Genomic DNA, 25,879 nt, shown 5'->3' with positions numbered 1-25,879 from the left:
AAAGCCGCTGAACAGTCCCAATTGCTGCCCTCCCCCAAACACACACGAAACCAAACCTACCTCATGGAACCTTGGTATCCCGGAGCGATGCAACGTGTAACTATAGATCGTTAGCTGTCGCCACCACGCTGTGAACAGAATGGTGACTTCCACCGCCTAGCTGAAACGAGAGCCGCCCAGCGCACAGGTCATTCCCAACGCGACATCGCGACATCAACCTCGGAGGGAGGATCGAGCGGCCGCGCGTAGCATCGGTACGAGCCGAGTGGCATACACGTGCTGGCACCCACTCTCCATGGCCGCTGACCCGGCACCACGGCGTCGCAACTCGCCCAACACCAGGCAGGAGAGTATGGGATACGCCTCGAAAGGCGCCTTTGGGCTCGGCGGCTGGTCTCGCAACTCAGCCCCCGGGTCCTCACCATCCTCGTCAAGTGGAAACAAACTCGGAAGAGAGAATGGACGGGCTAAAGTGACCTACCAGTGATAGCGCTTGAGGAGAGGGGAGTGTGGCGATGCGAATGGTATGGATGCGGTATGAGCGAATGAAGATTGGGGAAGAGTAAGGACGTGAGCAGTGAAGAGTGCGAGCGTCCAGCGTGTTTGCATGTTTGGTTTGTCTCACTTGTCTCAGATCCGTCTGACCGCGCGCGTGACTTGAGAAAGGCGCGCTTGTAGCGCGTCATGATGTAATGTTGTAATGTTGTAATGTCGTGGTTTCCTAATGTTGTAATGTAGACTTTGGTCCTGAAAGTCAAAGTCAGTCGCGTTGAAGTCGCCACCCACTCACTCACTCTATGTACGCTCTTCACTTCGTATGCTGTACAACCCGACAATAACTCGTATTCATTACACCTGTCACCATGCTCCTTGTCCCAGTTGCCCCTCGCCCCTTGTCCAAGCTCGAGTCGCTCCCGGCCGAGGTTAGTCCCCATCTTGCCTTGGGCTCGCTGACGGCGACAGGTCTTGGCCATGATCCACATGGAGGCCGTCAACCCCGACTTCCCCTCGGCGTCACCCCACCTTTGCACCACACTCACGCACTTCCCTCCGTCCTCGGTGGCCGATTTCTTTAAGAAACACTACGGCCGATACACGTACAACTACAAGGTGCTCACCGCTGTCATCAAGCATCCGATCGTCACCCTCCCCATCGCCAAGCAAATCCTCGGGAGCGGGTGGCGCGACGGACGAGTTACGCTCCCCGCACGTCTCATCCCCCGCCATGCCATGATCGCAGGCAACGATCGCAAGCTTCTTCTCTGGATCGTAAACGACTGGAAGCTTGCGACCCGTCACCGCACGCTTCTGGATGCTGCAGTCCTCCACGACGACGTGCACCTCGCCGCGCTCCTGTTCAGCGTCGGCGCCCGTATTAAACGCGCCCACGTTCTCCTTGCCATTCAGCGCAACTGTGTGAAGATGGTCAAGATTCTGTGCCAGAATCCGCTGCACCCTCAGCGCGTTCGCCGGCAGCACCGCGGCGTCCTCCTCTGCCCGCGCCTCATGTTCGCTGCGCTCGCCAACGAAGAGGTGGCGGCTTACTTTTCTGCTGTTCTATGTGAGTGCGGGTTCTCCCTCTACGCGGAAGCCTCGATAGCTGACAACTTCGCAGTTCGTGAGATCCGCGACCGTCGCCTGCTCCATCGCGCGCGCTTCAACTTTCGAGGCATTTGCATCTCGGGGCACATGATTGGGATCAAGGGACAGGCCCCCAAGCCCAAGAAGAGCGCCAAGGGAGAGGGAGACGAGGAGAATTGAGGCGAGGGGACTGCTGGCATCGGCAGGACTGGCTAGGGGGCTGCCAAGTAACGACTACTGTACTGTAGACATGTCCAAAGTAAACCGCATCGTCCTCGAGATACTGTAGAGATGCACGAATGCAGACCTGTGTCATCCAAGCAAGCGCACAGGAGGTTCGTGTAGTTTGCCACCCGTCTGTACATCCATGCACATCATAAATTCTCTATTCCTTGTAGTACACGTTCGCTGGAACAGTTTCCTCGCCGTTCGGAACACGCGGGCCTTTGGAATCACCCACACTCCCTTCTCCGGCTTCTGTACGACGTTGGCATACGAGCGAATGCATAAAGCTGTATGAACGCGCTCCACCTATAAAAGTATGTACATAGTCGCTCCTCCGTCACGCACTTACTTTGGGTGGGTTAGGCAATGCCAAATGAGGTCGGTGGCCAGGTTGGCATCTCTTTCCTATACTGTAGATCGTTAGCACGCACTACCACACTATGTATGGCAGTGTTCCACAACCGGCAAAGGATGACACCATGGTCGTCCAGAAAACTATGGCTGACATACCCCGCCGTGGGTAGCCCCCAGGCCATGCTCAACGCGACTCTGGACTTAGCTAGCCATTGGTAGCCATTGGTCACAATGTCGCGATGGTACGCAGCTTGCGATCAGCAGACAGTGGCACAGGCCCCTCCACCATCCCGAGAGGCGGCACCAAAGCCCACTGACCACCACGTAGACCCTGAAGTTGGTAGGCGGCATCACCCTTCACCGGCAAAAGACATGGGCTACACCTCGGGCGGTGCCGGCAAGCCGAAAGCCCAAGTCTAGATGGAAAGCTTGTAGAGACCTACCTGATTGACTGGAGAACAAGCTGCTGGAGGAGGTTGCTTGGCGGAGGGTGCGCGTCGTCTGTGGCCTATAGATCGTTAGCTGCCGCCACCACACTGCGAAGAACAGAATGGTGCCTTCCACCGACTGCCTGGAGGCAGAGCCGTCCCAGCAAGCGAGCCATTCCCAGCGCGACATCGCGACATCAACCAACCCCGGAGGCCGGAGGGAGGTTCGAGCGGTCGCGGGTCGCGTCAGTACGGCGGTATGGTGCCAAGGAGGCGCACCACCCTTTCCGCTGGACACTCACACCGGGAAGCGAAAACTCCGGACACAACCAGGAGGGAATGGGATGCCCTTCGAGTCGAGGTATCACCAGTAAGGTGGAAACCTCGAGGAAGCGCCGTCTAGGCGGCGGGCGACGAATGACTGGATATCCACGCCACTCGCCGCCGCCGCCCCCCCTCCGAACCCTAGTCAAGTGGAAACAAACTCGAGACGGGGACGAGAATGGACAAGGCTAAAGTGACCTACCTGAGAGAGCGCTTGAGGAGAGCAGAGCGAGGCGAGGCGAGGCGAGGCGAGGCGAGAGAGGCAATGTAAAAGAGTGGATGGGGAAGAGAGTGGATGAAAGAATGAGAGAGAGAGAGAAGTGTGAAGAGTAACAGACGTGTGAGAGGCGGATTATGAATGGAGTGCGAGCAGACGCGTTTAGCGCGTTTCTCGTGTTTGGATGTCTCACATTGTCAGATCCCTCTCACGGCGTTTCTCGAATCACCGGCGAGGCGCACAGCATTGCTCTGGACATATACATGCATCCTCTGAGTCAAATGCGGCGTGCAAGGCGACTGCGACTGCATGCAAACATAAGCTTGGTGGACACGGAGATGAGTGGCACCACAGAACGGCGCTACCGCGACGCGCGATTTGCCACAGGCGCGTCGAGTAGTGCCCCGTCCCCACCCCGCGTTCCCCGGCTTTCTTGCATCCAAGGCCCTACATATATACTTCTCCGCTCCCCCTCATTCTCCGCCCACCATGCGAGACGGCGCAAGGCGCGTGAAGTGGGCCAGAGACACGCCGAGGAGAGACCCAGCCGTCGCGTCTGACTGTGCCGGAATTCACCGGTTAGCGACACAACCGAGTCTTCGGCTCTTTCCGGCCCTCCATCTCCAACACTCTCCCTCGCGATCTCCAACACCCCCTCTTCGACCTCTTAAACCCCCCCAACAACGATGCGTCCTATATCAACACGCGCAACATCGCTCCTGCGCACGATATACCCCATCCCGCACCGCTCTTTCTCCACCAGCATGGCGATCCGACGAGAACGCGCCCTCCCGGCGTCCTTCTACCGCGGCGGCACGTCCAAGGCCGTCATCTTCCAGCGGTCCCATCTGCCCGCGGACGAGAAGAAGTGGGACCCCATCTTCCTCTCGACCATCGGCAGCCCGGACCCCAACGGCCGCCAGCTGGACGGCATGGGCGGCGGCATCTCGTCCCTGTCCAAAGTGATCGTGCTCGACAAGTCGGCCCACCCGGACGCCGATATCGACTACACGTTCGTCCAGGTCCACGTCAAGGCGCCTGGTGAGTGCCTGCTGCGAGAGTCCGCTGACGACAGTCGCCGACTATGGGAGTAACTGCGGCAACATGCTCTCTGCCGTCGGGCCGTTCGCGCTCGAGCACGGGCTCGTCGCGCCCAACCCCCAGCAGAGCGGCGAGAACCTCGTGCGCATCCTCAACACGAACACGAACAAGATCATCCACGCCAGCTTTCCCGTGTTTGCCGATGCGCCGACCGAGGCGGACCTTAGTGGGGACTTTGCGATCGACGGCGTGGCGGGGACGCACGCGCGGATTACGCTGGACTTTGTGGACCCGTCTGGCTCGCGCACCGGCAAGCTCTTCCCCACCGGCAACACGGTCGACGAGCTCGAGCTGCCCGGCTCGTACGGCTCAATACCGGCCACGCTGATGGACTGTGGGAACCCATGCGTCTATGTCCTCGCGTCCGACCTCGGCCTCAACCCTACCATCTTGCCGCCCGACCTCGAGAACGACAAGGAGATGCTCAAGAAACTGAGTGCGATCCGCGCTGCGGCATCCTTCCGCATGGGCCTGGTGCCCTCCGTCGAGGCGGCGGCCAATATGAAGTCAGTCCCCAAGGTGTGCGTCATGTCCGCACCCAGCACGCACACTGTGCTGTCTGGCGCCGAGCTCACCCCCGACTCTGTCGACGTCGTGACACGGTGTATCTCCGCCGACGACCCGCACCGCGCGCTGCCCATCACCGCGTCGCTGTGTACCGCCGCCGCTGCACAGGTGCCTGGAACTCTGGTGCATGGTATGGTGTCTGGCCCAAGAGTCAGCGAGGCAGGTATCGTCATCGGCCACGCGAGCGGAACGATAGAGGTCGGCGCCGACGTTGTGCAGAAGCCCGAGAACGGCGAGTGGGTAGTTCCAAAGGCCCGGGTGTTCCGAACAGCAAGGAAGCTGTTCGAGGGGAATGTGTACTACAAGGAATAGAGAATGTATACTGCTCATGGGAGGTCACGATAGCCCTGCGGTAGAGGCTGAGGGAATGCCGGACGGGTGAGGGATCGAGGGCGTGGTGGTGTTAAAAGAGGGGGTCGAGCTCGTTGCCTGCCTCTTGCGGAGTCAACCCGGTCTTGTAGTCCTTGAGGGAAACGCACTTGATGTTGGACTGCTCGATGGTCTTTGAGAGTAGGCGGAGTGCGTCGACAAGCCCCTGAGTCCGGCGCGGCCAAGAGTGAGGGTCGAGGAGAAGGCGGAGGGGAAGGGTTGGAGCCTGGGCGTCTTCGGCACGGTTGAAATCAAGGTGGCCAAGCTGATTGAACGTTTCTTGTAGGGCGTCTTCCAGCCCCACAAGGGTCGCAATCCTCGACCGGTGACCAGTGGGTTTCCAACTCTTGAAGAAGGCTCGAAAGTGGCGGGCGACTTCGGGCCATACGAACCACCGTCGCTGGAACGGCCCTTGGGTGGCCATTCTGGGCGACATGATAACAATGATGCTGGTGATGTCCTCCCAGTGCCAGTCAAAGCTCTCGTAAAGGGTCGACAGGCTCTTCCAGGGTTGGCACAGGCTAATAACGAGCTTGCTAGTACCGTTTGCCGACTCTCTCCCCGGGGGGTGAAGGATTGGGGCCCGATACGGGATGTGAGAGCAAGAAAGGACGACCCCGTCGGCTGGTGGCAGGCTGTACTCATACTTCACCGATGAGTGAACCCTATTCACGCGCGCATACTCGAGCTTGCGGAGAGGGAGGATGATGCACGGGAACGTTATCGGGCAGTCGACGACGCGGGCGTGCTTGAACATTTCGCGGAGGCGCGTTGTCTTGATGCGGCGGCCCCACTTGGGCTTCTCGATTCCACCGCCGCTCCTCACCTCGAGAGAGGGGACCGGAAGGCGGTTCCTCGCCCCATCGTAAAGTTCGAAGAAGTGGGGATCAAGCTCGCGGCTGTACTCTTTCTCCAGCACGCGCTTCACAACGACACGGTTGAAGAGCTTGGCGTCGACGCGTTCACAGAGCTCATGCGACGTGCGGCGCAGGACTAGGAGACCCTCGTGGTCGGTGAGGTTGAATATGTCGTCAAAGAGGTGAGGGAAGGCAGTGTAGCCCAGTGTGACTTGCGGCGCTGCCATGGCGATGGTAGCTGGGTGGCGGGGGAGCGAGCGCAAGGAGAGGGTGCGACGACCGGCTGCTTGGCCACCGCCTTGGGACCGGAGAAGTAGAAGAGGGAGGGAGTGAGGGAGGGAGGGAGGAGTGGCTGTCGTTGTCAATGATGATGATGAGTAGAAAGTCAACAGTTGTCGGCGACCAAGGTCGAGTAGATAAACAGTTGGGTGAGGAGGTCTGTGCGCAAAACACCGTCAACTCGACTCCCGCACAACAACATCAGCCCATCTCAGCGCCGTTCACACAACAACAGGCCACCGACGCCGACGCCGACGCCGAGACCGTAGTGCATCGAGTGAGCAGCGCACTGCACGAGACACTGACGCACCACTACAGTAGGCCGGCCCTCACCTCAAGCCCCAGTCATATCTCGGCCCAGGCGCACGCACGGGCACTCGGCCGTGCGTGGTGCACCTGACTGGCTAATTGTTCCGCAGAGACACCGACATTCCGGGTGCCGGCGGCAACGGCTTGTTTGGTTCTCCTCCAAGGATGGTCGCGGACCGAGGAGGGCCGATAGCAGCCCGGACGGGCTTGTGCTCTGGCGTCCGGACAAGAGATTTAAACACAGCCCAAGGACGCTGGGGAGTGTCGCCCAACTTGTGCTAGACGTTGCGTTGATGTCGACTGCCTCGCCGTTGTTGATGGCCCACGACACCCCAGACGGCGCTCCACACATCTCCACACGTCTCCATCACTCTCCAGGACCCCCGGCCCCCCGCGCTCACTCACACGCAGATCCCCTCGGCTCGACCGGACCTCCCTCGAGGGTTTCCCCGCCGGCTCGAGGAGAGCGTCCACCCCCCGGCCTGCAGAAAGGCCTCACCGAGCCTCGCCCTTCGCCCCTCGCTGCTCGTGGGGGCTGCTCCGCACGCCGTCCGCAGACCTCCGCATCCCCACCACAGTCGCCGTCACCACTCGGATCTGTGAACACTTGAACAAACATGGATCCTCGACGATGTTGCACGTGCTGGCCCAACTTTTCTCGGATCGCGCCGTCGCGAAAGGGACCAAGCGACCCCCTCGGCAGGTGATCATCCGAGGGCCTGAACTTATCGAGGGCCGTTGGTGCGTTGGTGGCCGGTGGCCCACGTTTCCGCGGGTACAGAATAGGCGAGCAAAGCGGACCCTGGCGCCGACGCACCCCTGCAATGGAGGCCAGCCAAGCAATAGGGCGGGGCCGCTGCCGGTCAACGAGACCCCGGTAAAGGCACGGTTGGAGCATACCGGAGGTCCACATTCCGACTGTTGCGTCTTGTGGTCACCGGCATGGCCCCCGCACACACAGGGATCGGTGTTCCAACCGGCATGATATCCGCTAGGTGGCAGCCTCCGTGCACTTGGCAAGGGGGTACAGCCGCGGTACCTCTGTCACATGTGCTATAGTCGGCGCGCCGAGCGACCGCCGAGCCGACTTACCACCACGACTGCTCACCGTTTACCCGTGTACTCACGTACGACCTCATGCCCCAGGGAACAGGCTGAGGCGCGGTCAGGCGGGTCGAGTACCGCCGGGATATGGCCCCCGGGGGTCCTTCGGCTCGTGTGAATCGCTTCGAAACGAAAGCCAAGACGCAGCGACTCTGTCCTCGCGCTGGGGGTGTCGGACGAGCACGAGCCGCAATCATCTGTCGCGCGAGGGGCAAGTGGGTCTCCAAAACGCCAGTGGCGGGTCACTCGCGACACATATAAGGCGCAGCAGGCTGCCCCGTGGGCCACATCATTGCCCCACCGACACACCCGCAATGTCCTACGACGACAAGACCGACCCCAAGCACCTCGAGGCGGCGCGCACGCGCTCGCGCCGCGACTCGGAGATGGTGCAGAACATCAACATGAACATGTCTGCCAAGATCCAGAACCCGCTCTTCGGCATCCCGAAGGATATCCTGTTCGAGGACGTCGAGTCGTTCTGCCGCGACAAGGGGTTCACCGACAAGGTCGACCTGTTCAAGAAGGGGGCGCTCATCGGGCAGAACCCCTACGGCTTCGAGACGTACCCCGAGCTCGACGAGGACGACAAGTACTGGCTGCGCCGGGAGACGACGCACAAGTGGAGCCAGCCAAAGGCGCTCATCATGACCGTCATCCTCGCGTCCGTCGGTGCAGCAGTGCAGGGCTGGGACCAGACGGGCTCGAACGGCGCCAACCTGTCCTTCCCTATCGAGTTTGGCATCCCCGAAGGCGCGACCGGCTCGGACCGCAACTCGTGGCTCGTCGGCCTCGTCAACGCTGGCCCCTACATCGGCTCGGCCTTCCTCGGCTGCTGGCTCAACGACCCCGTCAACAACTGGCTGGGCCGCCGCGGCACAATCTTCGTCTCGGCCATCTTCTGCATCCTCACCCCTATCGGCTCGGCTTTCACTCGCAACTGGCAGGAACTGTTTGTCTGCCGTCTCCTCATGGGCATCGGCATGGGTCTCAAGGCGTCGACGGTGCCGATTTTCAACGCTGAGAATGTGCCCGCCAACATCCGCGGCGGTTTGGTCATGTCATGGCAGCTGTGGACGGCGTTTGGTGAGTACCCCTAAAGAAATACCACTCACACCCCAGGCATTCTCCTCGGCTTCAGTGCAAACCTTGCAGTGTACAACGTCGGCAAGATTGCCTGGCGTCTCCAGCTCGGTTCTGCCTTCATCCCCGCTGTGCCCCTCCTCCTCGGCGTCTACTTCTGCCCCGAGTCGCCCCGTTGGCTCCTCAAGAAGCACAAGTACCAGCAGGCCTTCAAGTCGTACCTCCGCCTGCGCAACTCGCCGCTCCAGGCCGCCCGCGACCTGTACTACGTCCACCGCCAGCTCGAGGAGGAGTACAACGCCGTCGGCAGCTCCAACGTCATCACGCGCTTCACGCAGCTCTTCACCATCCCGCGTGTCCGCCGCGCCACTGCCGCCTCCTTCGTTGTCATGCTCGCCCAGCAGATGTGCGGCATCAACATCATCGCCTTCTACTCGTCGTCCGTGTTCGCCGAGGCCAACTTTGGCACCAAGCAGTGCCTGCTCGCCTCGTGGGGTTTCGGCCTGGTCAACTTCCTCTTCGCCATCCCCGCCATCTTCACCATCGACACCTTTGGTCGCCGCAACCTGCTGCTCTCCACCTTCCCCAACATGGCGTGGACGCTGCTCGCTGCCGGCCTCTGCTTCCTGATCAAGGAGCCCAAGGTCAAGCTTGGCCTCGTCGCCCTCTTCATCTACATCTTCGCCATGTTCTACTCGGTCGGCGAGGGCCCCGTGCCGTTCGCGTACTCGGCCGAAGTCTTCCCCATCACCCACCGTGAAGTTGGTATGGGCTGGGCCGTCGCCACCTGCCTCTTCTGGGCCTCGGTCCTCGCCATGACCTGGCCTCCCATGAAGCACGCCATGGGCCCGACGGGCGCGTTCTGCTTCTACGCCGGCCTCAACATGGTTGCATTCGTCATGATCTTCTTCTTCCTCCCGGAAACCAAGCAGTTGACCCTCGAGGAGCTCGACTACGTGTTCGGCGTCCCCATGTCCCGCCACGCCAAGTACCAGGCCAAGGAGTGGCTCCCCTGGTTCATCAAGCGCTACGTCTTCCACAAGAAGGACGCCAAGCTCGAGCCGCTTTACAACTTTGAGGAGGTGGGCGGTATCGAGAAGGAGGAGGGGTATGCGGCAATGACGGCCGGTGCGGCGCACTAGTGGCGGAGGGTGGATCGGTTGTGCGAGAGGATGTGTCGGAATCAAGTTAGTTGACAAGGATTAGTGACAAGGAGTAGTTGGTGTTTGATCGTATGCAGCAAAGTAACGCAGGCGTGACTCCAATGTTCTCCACGCTGGTCTGCAGACGAGTGGATCACCATTCACACTGACACTGACGCGAAGACATGGGATCTCCGCCACGACTATGGGCATCTATCTGGTCGAGCACAAGTGGAGTACACACGCCAACCACAGCCGGGCTCTCCAGTCCGCCCAACAGACCACATGACCACAGCAATTCCGCCCAGCAAGGCAACCGTGCATATCCCCGTAGCGGACGTTCAAGGGGCGCCAGCCTCAGAGGAACGTGTCGGGCAACTCTGACCCGGCCCGGTGGCACCAGGCACAACGTGCCACTGACACGAGTCGGCCCCAACCGACTGCCTGCGCCGACTGAGGCGTACGCCTGCCGCCCCACATCTCACACTCACTGCGACACCGCCCAACAAGCCCAACAACACCCGGTAATGCATGTTACCGCCCCCACACACTCCCCATCAGCTGCGGATTCGTGTGCGTTCGGGCCGCCGGCCGAGCGGGCGGGCAGGCGGGCGCGTGTCCGCGCAGCCGACGGCCTAGGGCTCGGCGCTGCCGGCGGTAAGTGAGCGGGGCTCGTCCCGCTCTGCGGCATGCCCGCTCTGTGCGACAGTGCCGCCGGATCGAGCGCGACCTTCGAAACGAGGCACTCTGGATCTGTCGCGCGATCTGTCGTCTTACACACGAAGCTCACTATGCCGGCGGCATCGTGCTCACCGCAGCTCTAACCGACTCGTTGCATCATCCACTAGATCTACAAAAACACGTCCGTCCTGTAACGGTCCCGACTAATCTTCTCATAGAGTGCCTCGGGGTCGCTCTTGAGGTGGTCGCACCTCGCCACGTCCTTGACAATGTCAATGAGCGTCTTCTTCAAGCTTGCCCCGAGACGGGCGCCCGAGCCGCAGGTGTAGAACTCTGCGCCGGCCATGAACCAGTCCTTGAGCTCTGCACGCTCCTCCCACACGCGGTCCTGGGCGTACTTTGTCCCCTTGACGAGGTGGACGTTGGTACCGTCAAACGCTGCTGGGAGCGGGGTGCCGTCGTCGCGCGAGAGGACGGGACGGAAGTCGAGCACACCCTCGCGGACCCACTTGGCGAGCTCGTCAGCGTGCAGGATGTCGTGCGCCGTGCGCGTGCCAAAGAAGAGCACCGTCTTGCCGATCTTGCGCCCAGCCTCGTGCTGCAGCGCGCGCTCCTCGATAAAGCCGCGGAAGGGGGCCAGTCCAGACCCCGCGGCGAACATGACGATCGGGACGGTGGGGTCGTTGGGCGGGTGGAACTCGGAGCTCGCCTTGACGCTGCAGAACACCTTGTCGCCGGGCTTGAGGAACGCGAGGTAGTTGCTCGCGACGCCGAGCGCCTTGTGCCCCGCGGCCGATGGCGCAGTGTGCACCGTGAACGTGAGGCTCACCTCGTCGGGGTTGAGAAGCGGCGTCGACGAGATCGAGTACTGCCTGATCTTCATCTTGGGCAGCTGGGACAGGAAGAACTCGAACGGCGCATCGCACGAGGGGTAGATCTCGAGCACGTCGAGGAGGCTGAGTCGCTTGGCGATGACGCTCGCCGAGTAGTCGTCGCCGAGGGCGAGAATCTTCTGCTTGTCGACCGCGTTCGACGTGTACTCTGCCAGCGGGGCGATGAGGCGTTTGGTCAAGGGCTGGCCGAGCTCGACGTACGACGAGAGCAGGTCGCCAGCGCGGATCGGCGTGTTGGCAGGAAGGAACGACGTGCCGAGGTTGAGCACGACCTGGTCGTCCGGCGTGAGGCCGAAGCGGGCGAGCGCGCGCTCGACGGCCGGGTCGGGGTTCTTGGGCAGCACGGCGAGGTAGTCGCCGGCGCGGTACGTCTGGCCCTCGGGGATCTTGACCTTGATAGAGTTTGTCTCGGGCGACTCGGGCGTGGCGGTGGTCAGCACCTCCTGGGACACGATGGTGCCGACGCCGCTGAGGCCGGCCGACACGCTCTCGTTGGCGGGGTTGGCAGTCGGCGGGAGGACCTTCATGAGCGGGAGGGGCTTGCCGTCCGCGCCCTTGCCCGGCGCAGCGGCCTTGATGTTGGCTTCGCCCGCGGCGAGGGTCGGCGCGTCCGACTTGAAGTGCGCCCAGAGGTCGGTCTTGAACTGCTCAAAGTCGCCGACAATGTCGCCGCCCGCGTCGGCGGTGTGGAGCGGCAGGATGCGCTCGCCGCCGAGGTCGGTGAGCCTCTGGTCAATGTACTTGGGGATCTTGTGGAACGTTGACGCCCAGTCGTGGTGGCCCGCGCCCATGACGATGTACTTGACGCCGGTGGCCGCACCGGCCTGCAGACCCGACAGGCTCTGGACGAACATGCGCGCGTTGTCGGTCGGCTTGCCCTCGTACGACGCCGTCACGATGATGACGGGCGCGTCGGTGGGCAGCTTGGCGTTGCCGACCTTGGAGTCGAGCTCGCCGATCTCGACGTCGAAGCCGCGCGCCGTGCCCTCCGCCTTGATCTCGTGCGCGAGGCCGTCACACGAGCCAGAGTTGGACCCGTAGAAGACGTACAGCTTGCCCGCCTTGCCTGTGCCGGCCGTCTGCGCCGTGGTGGGGATCTCCTCCGTGTCGGCCTTGGGGCCCGCAGCAGCGCCGCCAGCCATGAGCTCAGAGAGGATCGACTGGTTCCTAAACCTGGGACGCGCGACGATCTTGAAGCCGGCCGGCTTGATAGTCAGCGTCTGCTTGATCGCGAGGTCGTAGCCGGGGTCGGCCATCTCGAGGTCGAATCGCGCGACGATGAGCGCGAGGGCGAGCTGCGCCTCCTGGAGCGCGAAGATACGGCCGATGCACGCGCGCGCGCCCGAGCCGAACGGCTTCCAGCTGTTAGGCTTGATCTCGCGCCCGTCGAGCCAGCGCTCGGGGTTGAACTCCTCCGCGTCGGCGCCCCACGCTCCCGGGTCGCGGTGGAGCGCGTGCAGGAGCACAGCGGCCGACTGGCCCTTGTTGATGTGGTAGCCTCCGGCGAGGGTCTCGCCCTCCTCCTTCTTCGGGGTGACGGTGAACGCCGGCGCGGGAGGCTGGAGACGCAGCGCCTCCTTCAGGATCGCCTCGATGTACGTCAGCTTGGCGTGGTTCATCTTGAGCAGGTTGCCGCCGGCCTCGGCGATCACGGCGTCGGCCTCCTTGCGCGCCTTGACGAGCACCGCGGGGTTCTTGATCATGTAGTAGGTGGCGAAGGTGAGCATGCCCGAGGTGGTTTCGTGGCCCGCGATGAGGAAGGTGACCATCTGGTAGCGGATGTTCTCGTCGCTCAGGTGCTCGCCCGTCTTGGGATCCTTGTCCAGAATCATATTGTTGAGCAAGTCGTGCGCCTCGGGATCGGGGAACTTGCGGCGCTCGGCGACAATCTCGTCGCACTGGCGCCACAGCTCGTCAATGTTCTCGCGGTACGCCGCGTCCGAGTTGTAGAACATTGTGTTGAGGAGGCCCGGGCGGCGCGCGCGCTCCTGCGACTCGAGGAGCAGCTTGACCATGATGTTGATGAAGGGGTGCATCTCGGACGCGTGGAACGAGTTGAAGCGGTAGCGGAAGGCGCACCAGCCGATCGTGTCCTGTACGAGCCGGCGTCAGCGGGCGAGTTGCTGCACGTCTTCGGCGCTACTCACGAACGTCAACCGCGTGTACGAGTCGGCGGCCTCGAACGGCTGGCCGGCATGGTGCTCCCAGCTCATGAGCATCTGGGTAATGATGTCCATCATCATCTGTGCGTCAGCGCCATGCACCCACTGTCCCACTCACCCCCTGCATCTTCTTGATCGCGACGGGCGAGAAGGCCGGCACGAGGATGCGGTGCGCGAGCGTCCAGTTGGGCTCCTCGCCCCAGGACGTGAACAGGCCGTCGCCTGCAAAGTTGCGCACCTCCTTGAGCGGGTTGGAGATGTACTTTTCGAAGCGCGACTCGTCGCACAGCTCGGTCACGAGGTCGGGCCGGGAAACAAACACGATCATGTCCTTGAGCTTGAGCTGGTAGATGGGGCCGTAGAGCGCCGCGAGGCGCTGCAGGGAGCCGATCGAGTCGTGCCGGTCCACATCGAGGATGTTGCCTAGCAGGAGGGTCTCCTTGGGCTGCGGGATGGGCGTGGTGGTGGTGGTGGATGAGCTCATGGCGAGCAGAGTGGGGTGGGGGTGGGAACGGGGGAGAGCGAGCAAGAGAGCGCAACGAGGCTTATATCAAACGTGCTGCTGCTGCTGCCGTCAGTCAGCTGGACCATTCCATTCCGCTCACGACGTACGGAATACAAATAGCAAGAGGCGGATGAGGTCGTGGCGGACAGGGCGCAGGGATCAGACGCCGCCAAGAGAGAGTTGCGCGGTATGGACGCTGCAGAGAGGACAGGAGCAGGCAAGTCGTGGCGGCAGGGATGGCGAGCTTGTTCTGAATAGAGGCGTGCGGATTGGTGGTGCGGGGCTGCTGTCGGCCTGGCTCTGCTCCGACGACCGACTTTTATACGGCCCGCTCGTGGCGGTACGTCATGGCCAGGCAGAGTGGGGGTGCTTCGGGGATGCTCTGATTTGCCCGTCTGTCGCGTCGTCGCTCGGCGCAGCAGCAACCCGGCACCCTCCAGCGCCGATGGGCCGAGGCGCGCACGCTTGCGAGCAGCACCTCGGCGCCGAGGCGGCACCGCTTCCACTGCACTGCGCTGCAGCTTGGCGACGTGCAACGTGCCTCGGTACGGCGTGCATGACGTCGGAGTAAAAAAGAGGGCTCCTCCTGGTGGTTATCTCGGGCGCCGGCGGCAAGTCGTGCCACGCCTGGCGGGGCGGCATGCCGAAGCGAGGGTCGGCAAGCATGATGTCAGACACGCGGCACGCGGCATGTCTTCACCGTGTCCGCCCTGCTGTTTCCATGAGCACACCGCGTCGCCGAGCAACACTGCTGCAGATATCTCCAAGTATGCAGCGTCGTCGCTGTCTAACAGCCCACTCCCACTCCCACTCCCCCACCCACCCACCCACCTCGCCCACCGTCAGTGTCCGTCAATTCTTCTTCTGCGCCACGCGCCACGGTGAATGCGAAACACGCCACACGGCGTCCCCTGCGCCGCAGTCACCGCCGAGTGTTCGGGTGCGCGAGCGTGCGTGCGCAGAAACGCATCGCTCACCATGCAGTGCATATACAGGCCATTAGGAAGCGGACGACGATGGGAGAGGGCAACATGGATGGACGAAAAGTATTTTACGCGAGGACCGCAGCGCCGGCGGCAGCAAGGGCGACGAGCGCGAGGGCGGGCGCGGCGCGGGCACCAGCGGCGTTGGGCTTGGGCGCGGCGCTCGCCGAGGGGGCGGCCGAGGCCGAGACGGCAGGGGCGTGGCTGACCGAGGCCGAGACGGAGGGGGCAGCGGAGACGGACGGCGCGAGCGAGGGAGCGGCGGCGTCGGAAGTCACGGCGGCCGAGGGGGTGGCAGACGACGCGGGCGGCGCCGAGGAAGCGGCGAGCACGCCCGACGGCGCGCCGGGAGCAGGAGGCGCGACGCCGCCGCCGACGATGGAGCCGATGCCCCAGCCCACGATGGAGCCGTCGGCGATCGTCTCGTTCTGCGGAGGGGGGACCGTGGTGCCGTCCGCAGCGGCGATCTGGGGGTGTGAGCGGGGCGGGCGGTGCTGGGTGGGTGGTGCGCCGCAGCTGCACTGCCAGTGATGGTGCTGCAGCGTTGCTGCGCTCGCCACGATGCCACATGTCAAGTCGACTTACGGTGAAGCGCGTGGTCCACTGCACGCCGGTGGGGTTACCGCCGTTGGTGCTGCGTGTGTGTCAGTCAACACGCAGCGGATCAGCAGGCTGTGGGCCAAAGGGCGAGCCCTCGCCCCGCGCCGCGCCGCGCGACTCACAACTGGAGGAAGTAGATCTTGGAGTAGGGATCCACCGCGGGCGCGACAAAGCTAAAGCTCGTCGTCTTGGCGCCATCGAGGCCAGAGGCGACAGTCTCGAGGGGCACCATGGCGAGGTTGGAGCCCGTCATGAGCTGGATGGTGAGGTTGGTCCACGTGCCGCTCTTGTCCGCGGCCCAGGTGGTGGTGATGTTGTTGCCGGCGCGGACGACGGTGGATCCGTCGGGCTCGGAGGGGATGACCTGGGCATGCGAGACGAGCGCGAGGGCGGAGAGGAGGAGCGTGCGGAGGAGCATTATGGTGAGGGGTTGAGGGGTGGGGCGAGGAGAAGAAGCGATGTGAGGGGTTGGGTATCTTAACGAGTGTCGATGCGTGCGGGCGACGAGAGAGACGAAAGCCGGAGCGGTGCAGATGCGATGAAGTAGAGAGAGAGCGCTGAGAAGAACAGAAAGACGGACAAGAGATGTTGTGGTGGGTCAGTGAGTGACTGGGGGTGCGTGCAGACGACGACGAGAACAGCATCGACCCGTCGGTCGACGCCATGCCACGCGTGTGCAGTCACCCACAAGGACACACCCTATGCACCACCCCGCCTGCCTGCCCTGTTCCACACCGCATGCAGCATGTAGCATGCTACTCTACGTCTACTTCGCCCTGCATACCTGCCTGTCTGTCTGCCCGCCGCAGCCGCTCCCTCACTGCTCCCTGTCGTGTCCCGGGCCACGCCACGCAGCGAGACATTTGCGGCCCAGGCGGGCCAGATCGAGATCCCTAACCTAGTCACCGCGCCCGCCGCGTCGCGTCCGAGAGCCCGCGGCAGGCCCGGTGGCACGGCTTCGCACACGGCGACGAGCACTGGACACACACCACACAGCTACGGTTCTCAAGCTTACATGCTTCTTCTGCATGCGGTGCGTGCATGCATGTGTGTGGTGCGTGAGACTGCGTTCAAGTAGTCCCGCCCACGCCCGGGCCAAAAAAAAACCACTCGCGCCGACGCCTCAGGCCTCAGGATCGCGCCACGGCTATTTTGCTGGTTCCGCTCAGGTATGCCTTGCCAAGGTGCAGCTTGCTCCTGCCGAGGCGGGCTACGGGTCTTGGCTGGCCATGTAACGAAGGAGAGTGAGTGAGCGAGTGCATACAATGTGCTGCGGCCAGACAGGCCGCGACCGACTAGCCTGATGTGATGTGATTGAACTACTGTATTGAACTGAAATCAAGTAAACTGAACTGAAACCTAATGCAACTGCAACACGCCGCCGCCGTGGCGTCCTCCCGGCGTGCGCGGCGTACTTGGCGTGCGGTGCGTCTCGACCGCCCCGAGGACAGCCTACCACCCGGCGCCCTACACCGCGCCTGCAGCAAGCGGGGGATACCACCCCCTCCGAACGCCGAGGCGCACGCGATCCTCGTCGTCGTCGCAGCCAAAGCTCAGCACGCGCGCAGTGGCCGCACACAGCCCGTCAACGCCGTCATCGTCCTCCTCTTCCTGCGCCGCGGCAAGCCGCCGGACAGAGAGGAAGCGGTATGTCCTGGCGCCCTTTGGCGCAGGCGGGGGTTCGCGCGTTGCTGTCGGGGCACGGCGCTCTGGCGTGCGGGGTGTGAGCGGGGCTGGCGTTGTCGGCGGGGACGGGAGGTGCAGCGTTGCGTGTGCTGGCTTGGGCGTGCTCGGTGTCGTCGGTGTTACTGGACAAAAGGCCGCGGCGAGCGGCGACCCGAGCAAGGGGGAAGAAGAAAGCGACGAGTCCCGCATCGCTGGCTCGCTCGCAGCATGCCGCAATGCCACCACCGGCGTTGAGGGCGAGCTGGTCGGCGTCGAGGCCCGAGGCGGGGCGGGGACGACGCGTTCTGCCGTCGAGCTGCACTCGGCGTGCCATTCGGGAGTGAGCGGCGACGACGACGACGAGGAGAGGAGGAAGGGCGAGCCTAGGGCTGGGCGGGACTGTGGCCTGTCAGCGGTGCAGAACGGACGGCATACCTTTCGTGGCAGGCGCCGTGTGGCCCTCGTCGTCGTTGCCGTTGCTGTCCTCGGCCAGCTGCCTGAACCCGCTGCGTGCATTGTAATTAATGTGTAGTGTGTTGTGCTTGTGATGAGTGTCGATAACTCGTAGTCGATGTATACCTGCGTGCGTGACTTTCCATCACTTCCTGCCCCGCCCCGCCTCCTCGCCGCACGCACCACCACCACCACCACCGCCATTGTTGTCTCCGAGGCCAGTGCGCTCGCACCACCACCACCACCATGCCACCACCACCACCAAGCCCACCCCCCACCATCAAGCCCTTTGTCGCGCCACCCCCTCTACCTCCGACGTGTATTAGTGATACATCTCAGTATATGTCAAGAAACCGCGCCATTGTCCGTGTCTCCGCTAGTGGCTCAATGCGACAACGCAAACCTGGTAATAGTGTTAGCGAGACAATCGCAACCACAAACGCCGAGTCACTCACCGTGGGGAACTTGCCCACCTGCCCAATCTGTCCCTTGCTGAACCGGTCGGGCGCAGTCAGAACCGTACCCGAAGCCCAGCCGTCATCGTACAGCTCGTGCACGACGAGCTTCATGCCGGGCTGGAGCGTAATCTCGTCCTCGAGGCCGGCAGTGTACGGATGGATGACGTTGACGCGCGTGCCGCGGACAATGTCGACGCCGGCTTGGTCCTTGACGCTGTGGACGAGGACAGGGCCGCCCGGCGACGTCTTGGGCGCAGAGGAAGCGTTGGACGTCGTGGCCGCCAGGGACGCCGCACCGACGCCAGCAGCACCAGCGGCGGCGGCGACTGGTGCAACTGCAACAGGCTTGACTGGAACCGGCGCAGGTGCAGGCGCAGCGACAGGAGGTGGCGGCTTGGCATACGCGGCATGCTGCTGCTGCTGCACAGGGGGAGGCTGGGGGGCAGAAACTGGAACAGGCGGCGCCGGCGCACGGGGTGCGGGTGGCGCGGCGACAGGCGCAGGTGGCGCAGCGGGCGCGCGGGTCTGCTGCTGGGGTGGAGATGGCGCCGACGACGGCTTGTTGGCAAACGCGGCCGCACCGACAGCGGCGGCGGCAGCGGCTCCAGTGGCAGCGGCGGCGCCGGCCGCGACGTTGCGAGAAGTCGGGGTGGACGGCAGCGGGCGGGCACGGGTAGGCGACGCGGGGCCCGAGCTGGGAGGCGAGGCCGAGGTGGGCGTGGCGTAGGTGGTAGGCGAGGTGGCGCCCGAGCCGGCAGCGCCGGCAGTGGCAGCAGCTCCGGCGGCACCAGCCGCAGGGGCCGCGAAGCCAGGCTGTGTCGGGGACGGGGTGGCATAGTTGTTATAGCTTGCCACAGGGGGCTGGGCGACCGGCGGCGTGTTCGTACGAGGCGGGGACGCGGCCGCGCGGTTAGCGACCGCAGCAGCGCCGCCAGCAGCGACGGCACCAGCGCCAGCAGCGACGGCGGCGCCGGCACCCGCGCCGATCGACGCGCCGCGCGGAGGCGACGACGAGATGACGTCCGGGTGCGTGTCGTTTGAGGGGGACGAGAAGTTTGCCGTGGAGCCGGCGCCGAGGTCCTTCTCGCTCGGCGACGAGATTAACCTGCGTCCGTTCTGCTTGCTCGTGCCGGTCGCGTTGCGGCGACGGCGGAGGAGGAACCAGATGAGCACGGCGAGGATCTGGGTGGTGTGAGTTGTGATACTACGCTCCTGAGGACTCCAACTCACGGCAAGACCAGCGAGCACGCCAATGACGATACCGGCGATCGCGCCGCCGCCGATGCCCTTTGACTTTCCGCCCGTCGACGCGCCGCTCGTGGGCCTGCCTGACGCCGACGACGAGGCGGACGCGCTGGCGGCGTTCAGCTCGTAGCCGCACATGGCCTTGGTGATACCGGCTGTGGGGGTCAGCGTTCCCTCGCTCGTGACCTGCGCTCCCACCCGCACTCACCATTGTAGCAGCACGGGTCAGGCGACACCGAGCACTGCTGGCACAAACCAGCAGTGTACGTCCCATAGCCGCAGTTGTTCTCGTTCGAGTCGCCCGTGATGCACGTGTCGTGGCTGGTCGACACGAGCGCGCAGGCGTTATAGTCGGTCGAGAGCTGCGTCTGGCGGTTCGCCTGACCCGTAGCGCCGAGGGGCTCGCACAGCGTCGTGTTGGCGACAATCTGCTGCTCGGACGTGGAGAACTTGTTGCACGTGTCGGTACACACCTTGGGGAAGGTGGTCACATCTCCGTCTGTGTGGTCGTGTCAGCCGGCCGATGCCGTCGATGCCGCCGATGCCAAGCCCGACGCCGCAGCAGCCTCTCTTGTCCTCGCTAAACTCACGAACTGCCCCCCAACACCCCTGCGCGCCCGTGTCCGACGTAAGCTGCCCGCAGACCCAAGTACGCTGGTACCTAATCACTGCCGAGTCGGCGCTCGAGCACCCGAGCTCGTTGTCAAACTTTTCCGAGGGCCAAGTGTTTGTGAGGTACTGGTTTACTGCGCGGTCAAACTGGGCGAGCGTGCGCACGCTCGACATGAAGCTGAAGGCATCGACCGTCTGCGAGATGTTGCCGGGCGAGACGAAAGCGTACTTGACTGCGAGGTGGTGGTTAGCATGTCACATGGGAGTGTGTGACCGGAGGAGGGGGGGGGGGAGGTGCACGGTCGTGAAGGCGGGTTAGTCGCGGGAAGGCTGGCGGTGGGTGGGGGCAGTGGTGGGGGCGGGGGCAGTGATGGTGGTGGTGGCTATGCATGCAGCGGCGGTAGTGGTGGCGAGCGCTGCACTGCTGCTGTCGACTCCGCCGCTGTTGTCGCTGCCCTCGCCGCCGCCGTGTGTAAGACTGTCGTCGTCGTCGTCGCCATTGCCCATTGCACGAGGGAACGCGGGAACGGCACTAGCGTACTACTCACACCCAGGGCAAGCCTCGGAGCCATCGAGCGCCAAACAGCCACTGCGCACCGACTGGGCCGTCGCGGCGGTGGCGGCGAGGAGGAGCGCCGCGAGGGCTACTGGTGTTGTTGTTGTTGATGTTGCCGGGGTGCGCATGTCCGGCGAGAGCGTAGTGATTGTGAAGAAGGAGAGAGTTGTGATGGACAAGATCGACCAGGAGGTAAGGGGTGAGGGGAGCGAGCGACGGATGCTGAGTGAGTGGTGCACTGTGCAGGGAGGTAGGTGCCAAGGTAACGGTACGCAGCGCTCATCCTCGACATGCTCTCCTCTCCTCCTGCCTCTCACATCCCTCTCCTCCTGCCTGTTTCATGTGCTCTCTCTGCCTCTCCCATGCTCCCTCTCACTGTCCCAAACAAGGTCCACCTTGAACCCTTATGTGGGCCCAGGGGCAAGCAACAACTCGCCCTCTTCCTCTGCTGCCGTACCCTCTCCGGCGGAAAAAGCGACGTAAACAAAAGGCTGGGCCATTAGGAGGTATGCTAATGGCCACAGAGTCTCATTAGGAAAGCCACCTGCCTTTTCTAATCCCCCCTAACTCTCCCTCGCCAGGGCCAAACCTTATCCTGACCATGTGCGACCTGACGAGGTCATCTGGCCGCCGCAGCAACAAGCAGGAGGCTTTGGTGCCCGCAACTCCTCACCTCACCGGGATTATGACGACAATAGGGCATGTGTGTGTGTGCATGTGCTGCTGTCTTTGTGGTGGTTGGAATAAAATCTGCTCGAGGTGGCTCGTTTACGACGACGAGGGTGTGCATATGGCTGGCTGGGACTCACGCGGCCTTGATCGCCGCGATCACCGCCTTTGACGGCACGCACATCAAGGCTAGACGATACATTTATAGCTACGGAGGGTTTGTTACAATTAGACGCGGCTGTCGCCGGCGTCGCGGCGTCGCAGGAAGGTTACAGGGTGCCACTACAACGAGAGGGAGATGAGATGGAGAGCGAGTATAGCAGCATTGCTGCCATCACCCCGACTCGACCGGCACGACCTTGTCGTCCCAGTCGATATGGTAGCCCTGGAGCCACTGCATCCCTTTACCCCCATCGCGGGCCGCATACCAGAACACCCACGGCAAGAGCAAGTCGCGGAAGACGCGCGCGACCGGGCCAGCAGCCTTGGAGTTTGCGCTGCGCGCGCCGTAGGCCACAATCTTCTCCACGCGCTCCTTGCGCAGGCTAACGAACGTGTCGAGGGCGGAGCGCGTGCTCGGACAATCGCGCAGACACTTGCCGAGTATCACGGCGTCCTCGATCGCCATGCTCGCGCCTTGCCCGGAGCTGGGGCTCGTCGCGTGCGCCGCGTCCCCGATGATCACCATGGCGCCGTTATGCCACTTGCGTACCGCAGGCAGGTCGTACGTCGCCCACCCGGAGAGAGGGCCGACAGCGGCGTCGATCAGCGCGCCGGCGGGGCCGGCGTCGCCGTCGTGCAGCTCGTGCAGCCACGCGCGCCAGTCCGCGTCGCTCTTCGAGGAGAGGATACCCCGCGCCGGCTCGTCCGCCAAGGGCGGGTTGGCGAACCACACTGCCCCGCCGTCGGGCGTAGCGCACCACCCGAAGAAACACCGCGTGCCGAACTGCATCGTCATTGTCTCCGGCGCCGTGTGGAGGGGGAAGTTCGGGATGTACCCGCCCGTGTTGAGAACGGGGACGTAGCGTGGCTTCTGCGCGTCGGGGTCGATAAGCGTCCGCACGCGCGAGTGGATGCCGTCGGCGCCGACCAGCAGGTCGCCTATCGCGCTCGTGCCGTCCTTGAAGACAGCCTTGACCCGCCCATCGGGCAGCGTAGTGGCGTCAACGAGCTCCTTCTCATACTCGACCCTCGCGCCGCGGCTCGCCGCCTCGCGGGCGAGCGCGACGAACAGGTCGCTCCGGCGCATGATACGCGACTTTGTCCCGTCCTCGCGCGGCGCAGCCATCGGCATCGCGCCGAGCGACTTGCCAGCGCCGTTGACGAAGCTGATCGTGTCGAGGACGTAGCCTATCTCCTCGATCGTGCCGCTCGCGTCGATCGCACGCAACGCGTCCATCCCGTTCGCCTGGAACGTGATCCAGGCGCCGCGGTAGCTGTCGCCGCCGGACACGCCGCGCTCATAGATGGTGACGGTGTGCCCGAGGCGGAGGAGCGTCATGGCCAGCACGGGGCCTGCGATGCCTGAGCCGATGATGAGGACGTTGAGCGAGGTGGTTGGGGCCGGGGCCGCGGTGGCCGCCGCCGCTGTAGTGGATGTTGCTGTTGTTGTAGACATGTTGGTTAGAGGTTAGTATCCAAAGCCAGTCGGTCGCTACGCGCCGCTATACATATACCTCAGCAGCACTCCGGATCGGAGGGGTCACTTCGCCTCGATGTCGCTGCTGCCGAGTTTGTGTGCGTGCCGGCACGACGTCATCCTCTTCGTCCCGTGCCAGAAATACCTCGCGAGCTCAAGCGAGCAACTAATAAGTGCACAGCCTGGCAAGAAATGAGCATGCCGGCAGGACGTGCAAGCGCTGAAGCGAGCGCGAGCATGCGAGAGGACATGAAGCCATATGGGCGAGGACGACAATGCACCGGCTCGTGCGATGGCCGCGCAATGCCGATGCCGCACGGACGCCGTGTCCATCTCCGCGCCAGTGTCGATCCGCCGCCGCCATGCGCGGCGCGGCGCCGAGCCCTGACGCCGCGACGGCGATAGCGATGGCGATGACGCGGTGAGATGAGCGGCCGGTGCGAGGTGGGGTCGTTGCATGCACTATCGACGAGCAAACTCGACTCTAGCGCGGGCCGTATAACGTGCACGGCGCGATGCCGACTTGTTGTTGTTGACACGACGACTCGCCTCGACTTGCTTGGCATCCATCGCACATCCAATGCTCTCACGGCTCCAAGTCGGCCTCATCGTCGCAGCAACGTTCTTGACGCTCCCCACATCATCCATGCCGCCGTCCGCATCCAGCAGTAGCAGCAGCGACGCCACCACCAGTCCGGAGCAGGAGCAAGCGCGCTCGGGCAAGCGCAAGCGCGCCGCGGCGCCGCACCCCTCCCCGTCCCTCCTCACCACCGCGACGTCCTACGTCACCTCAGCAGCAGAGACTGTCGCCGTCGGCGCGTTGATCGCAGCAAGCGGGACGGCAGAGGAACGCGCCGCGGTGTGGCACGAGTGGCGCGCGAACGAGCCCGCGCCAGACGGCGAGGACGAGGTCCACCTCGTCCCCGGGTGGGCAGTTGCGCGTGCGCGCGACGGCGGGGGGTTCGACCTCGCAGTCGACGTGCTCGGCGTCGCGACGGAATTCGGGCTGCCGGAGCGCGCGACGCGGACGCAGCGCGCGCTGGTCGGCATCGCGAAGCGTAGGTTGTACGGCTGGAGCAAGCTGACGCGGCAGGCTTCGCCGACCTGCCCCGCAGTAAGAGCGGCAGCGCGACCCCCAAGTCTGGCGCGAGCACCCCCGGGCCGACCCCGAGCGTCGCGCCGCTCCCTGGGCGGCAGGGAACGAGCAGCACCGTCGACCAGGTGCTCAGCGCCGCGGGCCATCCGGAGGCCGCTGCGCCGCCTGCGCTCGACACAGCGGGGGAGAGCACCGACGACGTGCTCTCCGACCCGGAGCACCTGCGCGTCGCGCACGCGCTGCTAGACGAGCGACTACGCCCGTTCTTCGCCGGCATCGTGGCCCGCCGGCCGCTGACGCTCAGTCTGTTTGTGTTCCCGCTGCCCGCGGACGACTGGGGGGAGCCGGTCGCGCAGTGGTCTAGCGCGACAGACAGCGGCGGGCTGTTCCGGCACACGTTTGAGGTGCCGTGGGACGAGCTCGTCGCCGCCTGTCCGTCCGTCGAGCTGGGCTACGGTGTCGGCGTGCGCGCCGCGCTCGTGCCGAGAGTACATGAGAGCCATGCTCACCCCGCGAGCCTCGCGCCGATCGAGGCGAGCGTGCTCATGCGCATCGCGCCCGCTGACGGCGTGCGGATCCTGACCGACCTAGACGACACGATCAAGCATTCCGACATCTTGGGCGGCGTGCGCGAGGTGTTTCGGAATGTGTTTTGCCGCGCGAACGACGAGTTGGCGGTGTGTGGCGCCGCGGGGCTGTTCGGCGAGCTTGAAGCCGCGGGCGTGAGCGGCGTGGACATTGTGGTGAGTACGGCGGTGTCGCCTGCGCACGTCGGCGTAGACTCACGCCCAGTCCAACTCGCCGTTCGAGCTCGGGCCAGTGATCAAAGACTTCATGGCGACCAACAACTTTCCACCGTACTACACCCTAACGGTACGCCCCCTCCCTTCTTTCTGTGTCGCGCGGCTAACGCCGCGCCCAGCTCAAACTCTACGACGGCCGCTCGATCGTCTCGTCCCTCTTCGAAGGCCCCGGCCAACGGAAACGGCCCGGCATCCTGCGCGTGCTCGACGCGTTCGCGGGCGCCAAATACCTGCTGTTCGGGGACAGCGGCGAGCAGGACATGGAGACGTATGTCCGGGTTGCGGGCGAGCGGCCGGGGCAGGTGCTGGGCATCTTCATTCGGGACGTTACTACTGGCCGGGTGGCGAGGGCGTCGCTTGAGGGCGAGGGCGAGGGTGTGGATGGGGGGGAAGGGGACGGGGATGGGGGCGAGACACGCGCCATGCCGGGGGCGTTTGGCGACGCCGATGACGAAGACGACGACGACCCGATCGAGGCGGGTACTGCTCCAGCAGGACGCGCCGCGCGTGCAGGCGACAAGGCGTCGGCGTCGGCTACAGCCTCGGACGCGCAGGCGACGACGCCGCCCGCATCAGCACCCCCCGCGTACGCCCTTTCGGTCGCCTCGACGTCCGGCCGCACCGCCGACGAGATGCGCAAGACGGTTGCCGAGCTACAAGGCCTCAGCGCAGAGCAGGACAAGCTGCGCCGGCAGGCCGAGGCATGGGAGGCGCGCGTGGACAAGGCGCGGGGTAGCTTGCCCGAGGGGGTGAGGCTGGTCGTGTTCCGGGACGTTGACGAGGTGGAGAGCTTGGCTAGGGAGCTGGCACGGGGGGCGGTGTAGCGCTACATGCATTCAAGGCATTGAGGCCACTCGTTGTCAGCTCGCCACATGCCACTTGGCACGCGGCCATGTCGCGCCGCGCCTCGATAAGGTTG

General features: G+C 64.0%; 9 protein-coding genes across 9 annotated transcripts; 4 read left to right on the top strand and 5 right to left on the bottom strand.

Moving 5' to 3' along the window:
* Positions 1 to 863: 863 nt before the first annotated feature.
* On the top strand, positions 864 to 1,761 carry LOC62_03G003836 (uncharacterized protein; the record flags this gene model as incomplete). Its single annotated transcript, XM_062770368.1, has 3 exons — positions 864 to 923; positions 964 to 1,561; positions 1,616 to 1,761. The coding sequence occupies 3 exons, from the start codon at positions 864 to 866 to the stop codon at positions 1,759 to 1,761; spliced, it is 804 nt and encodes a 267-aa protein (XP_062626352.1).
* A 2,070-nt stretch (positions 1,762 to 3,831) lies between these two features.
* Positions 3,832 to 5,109, top strand: prpF (2-methyl-aconitate isomerase; the record flags this gene model as incomplete). The annotated part of the gene is made up of 2 exons (XM_062770367.1): positions 3,832 to 4,170; positions 4,205 to 5,109. Exons 1-2 carry the CDS (start codon positions 3,894 to 3,896, stop codon positions 5,107 to 5,109), a joined length of 1,182 nt encoding a protein of 393 aa, XP_062626351.1. The 5' UTR covers positions 3,832 to 3,893.
* A 91-nt stretch (positions 5,110 to 5,200) lies between these two features.
* Positions 5,201 to 6,250, bottom strand: LOC62_03G003834 (uncharacterized protein; the record flags this gene model as incomplete). The annotated part of the gene is made up of 1 exon (XM_062770366.1): positions 5,201 to 6,250. One exon carries the CDS (start codon positions 6,248 to 6,250, stop codon positions 5,201 to 5,203), a length of 1,050 nt encoding a protein of 349 aa, XP_062626350.1.
* Positions 6,251 to 8,029: 1,779 nt separating this feature from the next.
* Positions 8,030 to 9,940, top strand: PLT1_1 (Putative polyol transporter 1; the record flags this gene model as incomplete). The annotated part of the gene is made up of 2 exons (XM_062770365.1): positions 8,030 to 8,801; positions 8,838 to 9,940. 2 exons carry the CDS (start codon positions 8,030 to 8,032, stop codon positions 9,938 to 9,940), a joined length of 1,875 nt encoding a protein of 624 aa, XP_062626349.1.
* An 823-nt stretch (positions 9,941 to 10,763) lies between these two features.
* CYP505 (Bifunctional cytochrome reductase) lies at positions 10,764 to 14,456 on the bottom strand. Its single transcript, XM_062770364.1, has 4 exons — positions 14,289 to 14,456; positions 13,795 to 14,241; positions 13,662 to 13,757; positions 10,764 to 13,607 (listed from the first exon to the last, which is right to left on the bottom strand). Exons 2-4 carry the CDS (start codon positions 14,158 to 14,160, stop codon positions 10,791 to 10,793), a joined length of 3,279 nt encoding a protein of 1,092 aa, XP_062626348.1. The 5' UTR covers positions 14,161 to 14,241; positions 14,289 to 14,456; the 3' UTR covers positions 10,764 to 10,790.
* Positions 14,457 to 15,232: 776 nt separating this feature from the next.
* LOC62_03G003831 (uncharacterized protein) lies at positions 15,233 to 16,369 on the bottom strand (the record flags this gene model as incomplete). Its single annotated transcript, XM_062770363.1, has 3 exons — positions 15,887 to 16,369; positions 15,750 to 15,798; positions 15,233 to 15,631 (listed from the first exon to the last, which is right to left on the bottom strand). Exons 1-3 carry the CDS (start codon positions 16,180 to 16,182, stop codon positions 15,233 to 15,235), a joined length of 744 nt encoding a protein of 247 aa, XP_062626347.1. The 5' UTR covers positions 16,183 to 16,369.
* A 1,825-nt stretch (positions 16,370 to 18,194) lies between these two features.
* LOC62_03G003830 (uncharacterized protein) lies at positions 18,195 to 20,885 on the bottom strand. Its single transcript, XM_062770362.1, has 6 exons — positions 20,746 to 20,885; positions 20,176 to 20,430; positions 19,794 to 20,084; positions 19,571 to 19,740; positions 18,338 to 19,522; positions 18,195 to 18,285 (listed from the first exon to the last, which is right to left on the bottom strand). The coding sequence occupies exons 1-6, from the start codon at positions 20,879 to 20,881 to the stop codon at positions 18,259 to 18,261; spliced, it is 2,064 nt and encodes a 687-aa protein (XP_062626346.1). The 5' UTR covers positions 20,882 to 20,885; the 3' UTR covers positions 18,195 to 18,258.
* Positions 20,886 to 21,756: 871 nt separating this feature from the next.
* Positions 21,757 to 23,040, bottom strand: hpxO (FAD-dependent urate hydroxylase; the record flags this gene model as incomplete). Its single annotated transcript, XM_062770361.1, has 1 exon — positions 21,757 to 23,040. One exon carries the CDS (start codon positions 23,038 to 23,040, stop codon positions 21,757 to 21,759), a length of 1,284 nt encoding a protein of 427 aa, XP_062626345.1.
* Positions 23,041 to 23,707: 667 nt separating this feature from the next.
* Positions 23,708 to 25,784, top strand: APP1 (Phosphatidate phosphatase APP1; the record flags this gene model as incomplete). Its single annotated transcript, XM_062770360.1, has 4 exons — positions 23,708 to 24,126; positions 24,177 to 24,900; positions 24,950 to 25,030; positions 25,080 to 25,784. The coding sequence occupies 4 exons, from the start codon at positions 23,708 to 23,710 to the stop codon at positions 25,782 to 25,784; spliced, it is 1,929 nt and encodes a 642-aa protein (XP_062626344.1).
* Between the last annotated feature and the right edge of the window lie 95 nt (positions 25,785 to 25,879).

This window comes from Vanrija pseudolonga, chromosome 3 (assembly GCF_020906515.1).
Source record: "Vanrija pseudolonga chromosome 3, complete sequence".
In the NCBI taxonomy this organism is placed as follows: domain Eukaryota; kingdom Fungi; phylum Basidiomycota; class Tremellomycetes; order Trichosporonales; family Trichosporonaceae; genus Vanrija; species Vanrija pseudolonga.
Note: the sequence above shows the minus strand (reverse complement) of the source record. Positions and strands in the feature narration are given on the sequence as shown.

What these genes read in the sequence shown, in the direction of transcription:
- CYP505 (XM_062770364.1), bottom strand. Translation starts at nt 14,160, where the DNA reads ATGAGCTCATCCACCACCACCACCACGCCCATCCCGCAGCCCAAGGAG. An exon ending in CGATCAAGAAGATGCAGGGG is followed by an intron (nt 13,758 to 13,794) that starts GTGAGTGGGACA and finishes GCTGACGCACAG; the next exon opens with ATGATGATGGACATCATTAC. An exon ending in CGTACACGCGGTTGACGTTC is followed by an intron (nt 13,608 to 13,661) that starts GTGAGTAGCGCC and finishes CGGCTCGTACAG; the next exon opens with GACACGATCGGCTGGTGCGC.
- LOC62_03G003830 (XM_062770362.1), bottom strand. Translation starts at nt 20,881, where the DNA reads ATGCGCACCCCGGCAACATCAACAACAACAACACCAGTAGCCCTCGCG. An exon ending in TGACCCGTGCTGCTACAATG is followed by an intron (nt 19,741 to 19,793) that starts GTGAGTGCGGGT and finishes TGACCCCCACAG; the next exon opens with CCGGTATCACCAAGGCCATG. An exon ending in AGGTGGGCAAGTTCCCCACG is followed by an intron (nt 18,286 to 18,337) that starts GTGAGTGACTCG and finishes CACTATTACCAG; the next exon opens with GTTTGCGTTGTCGCATTGAG.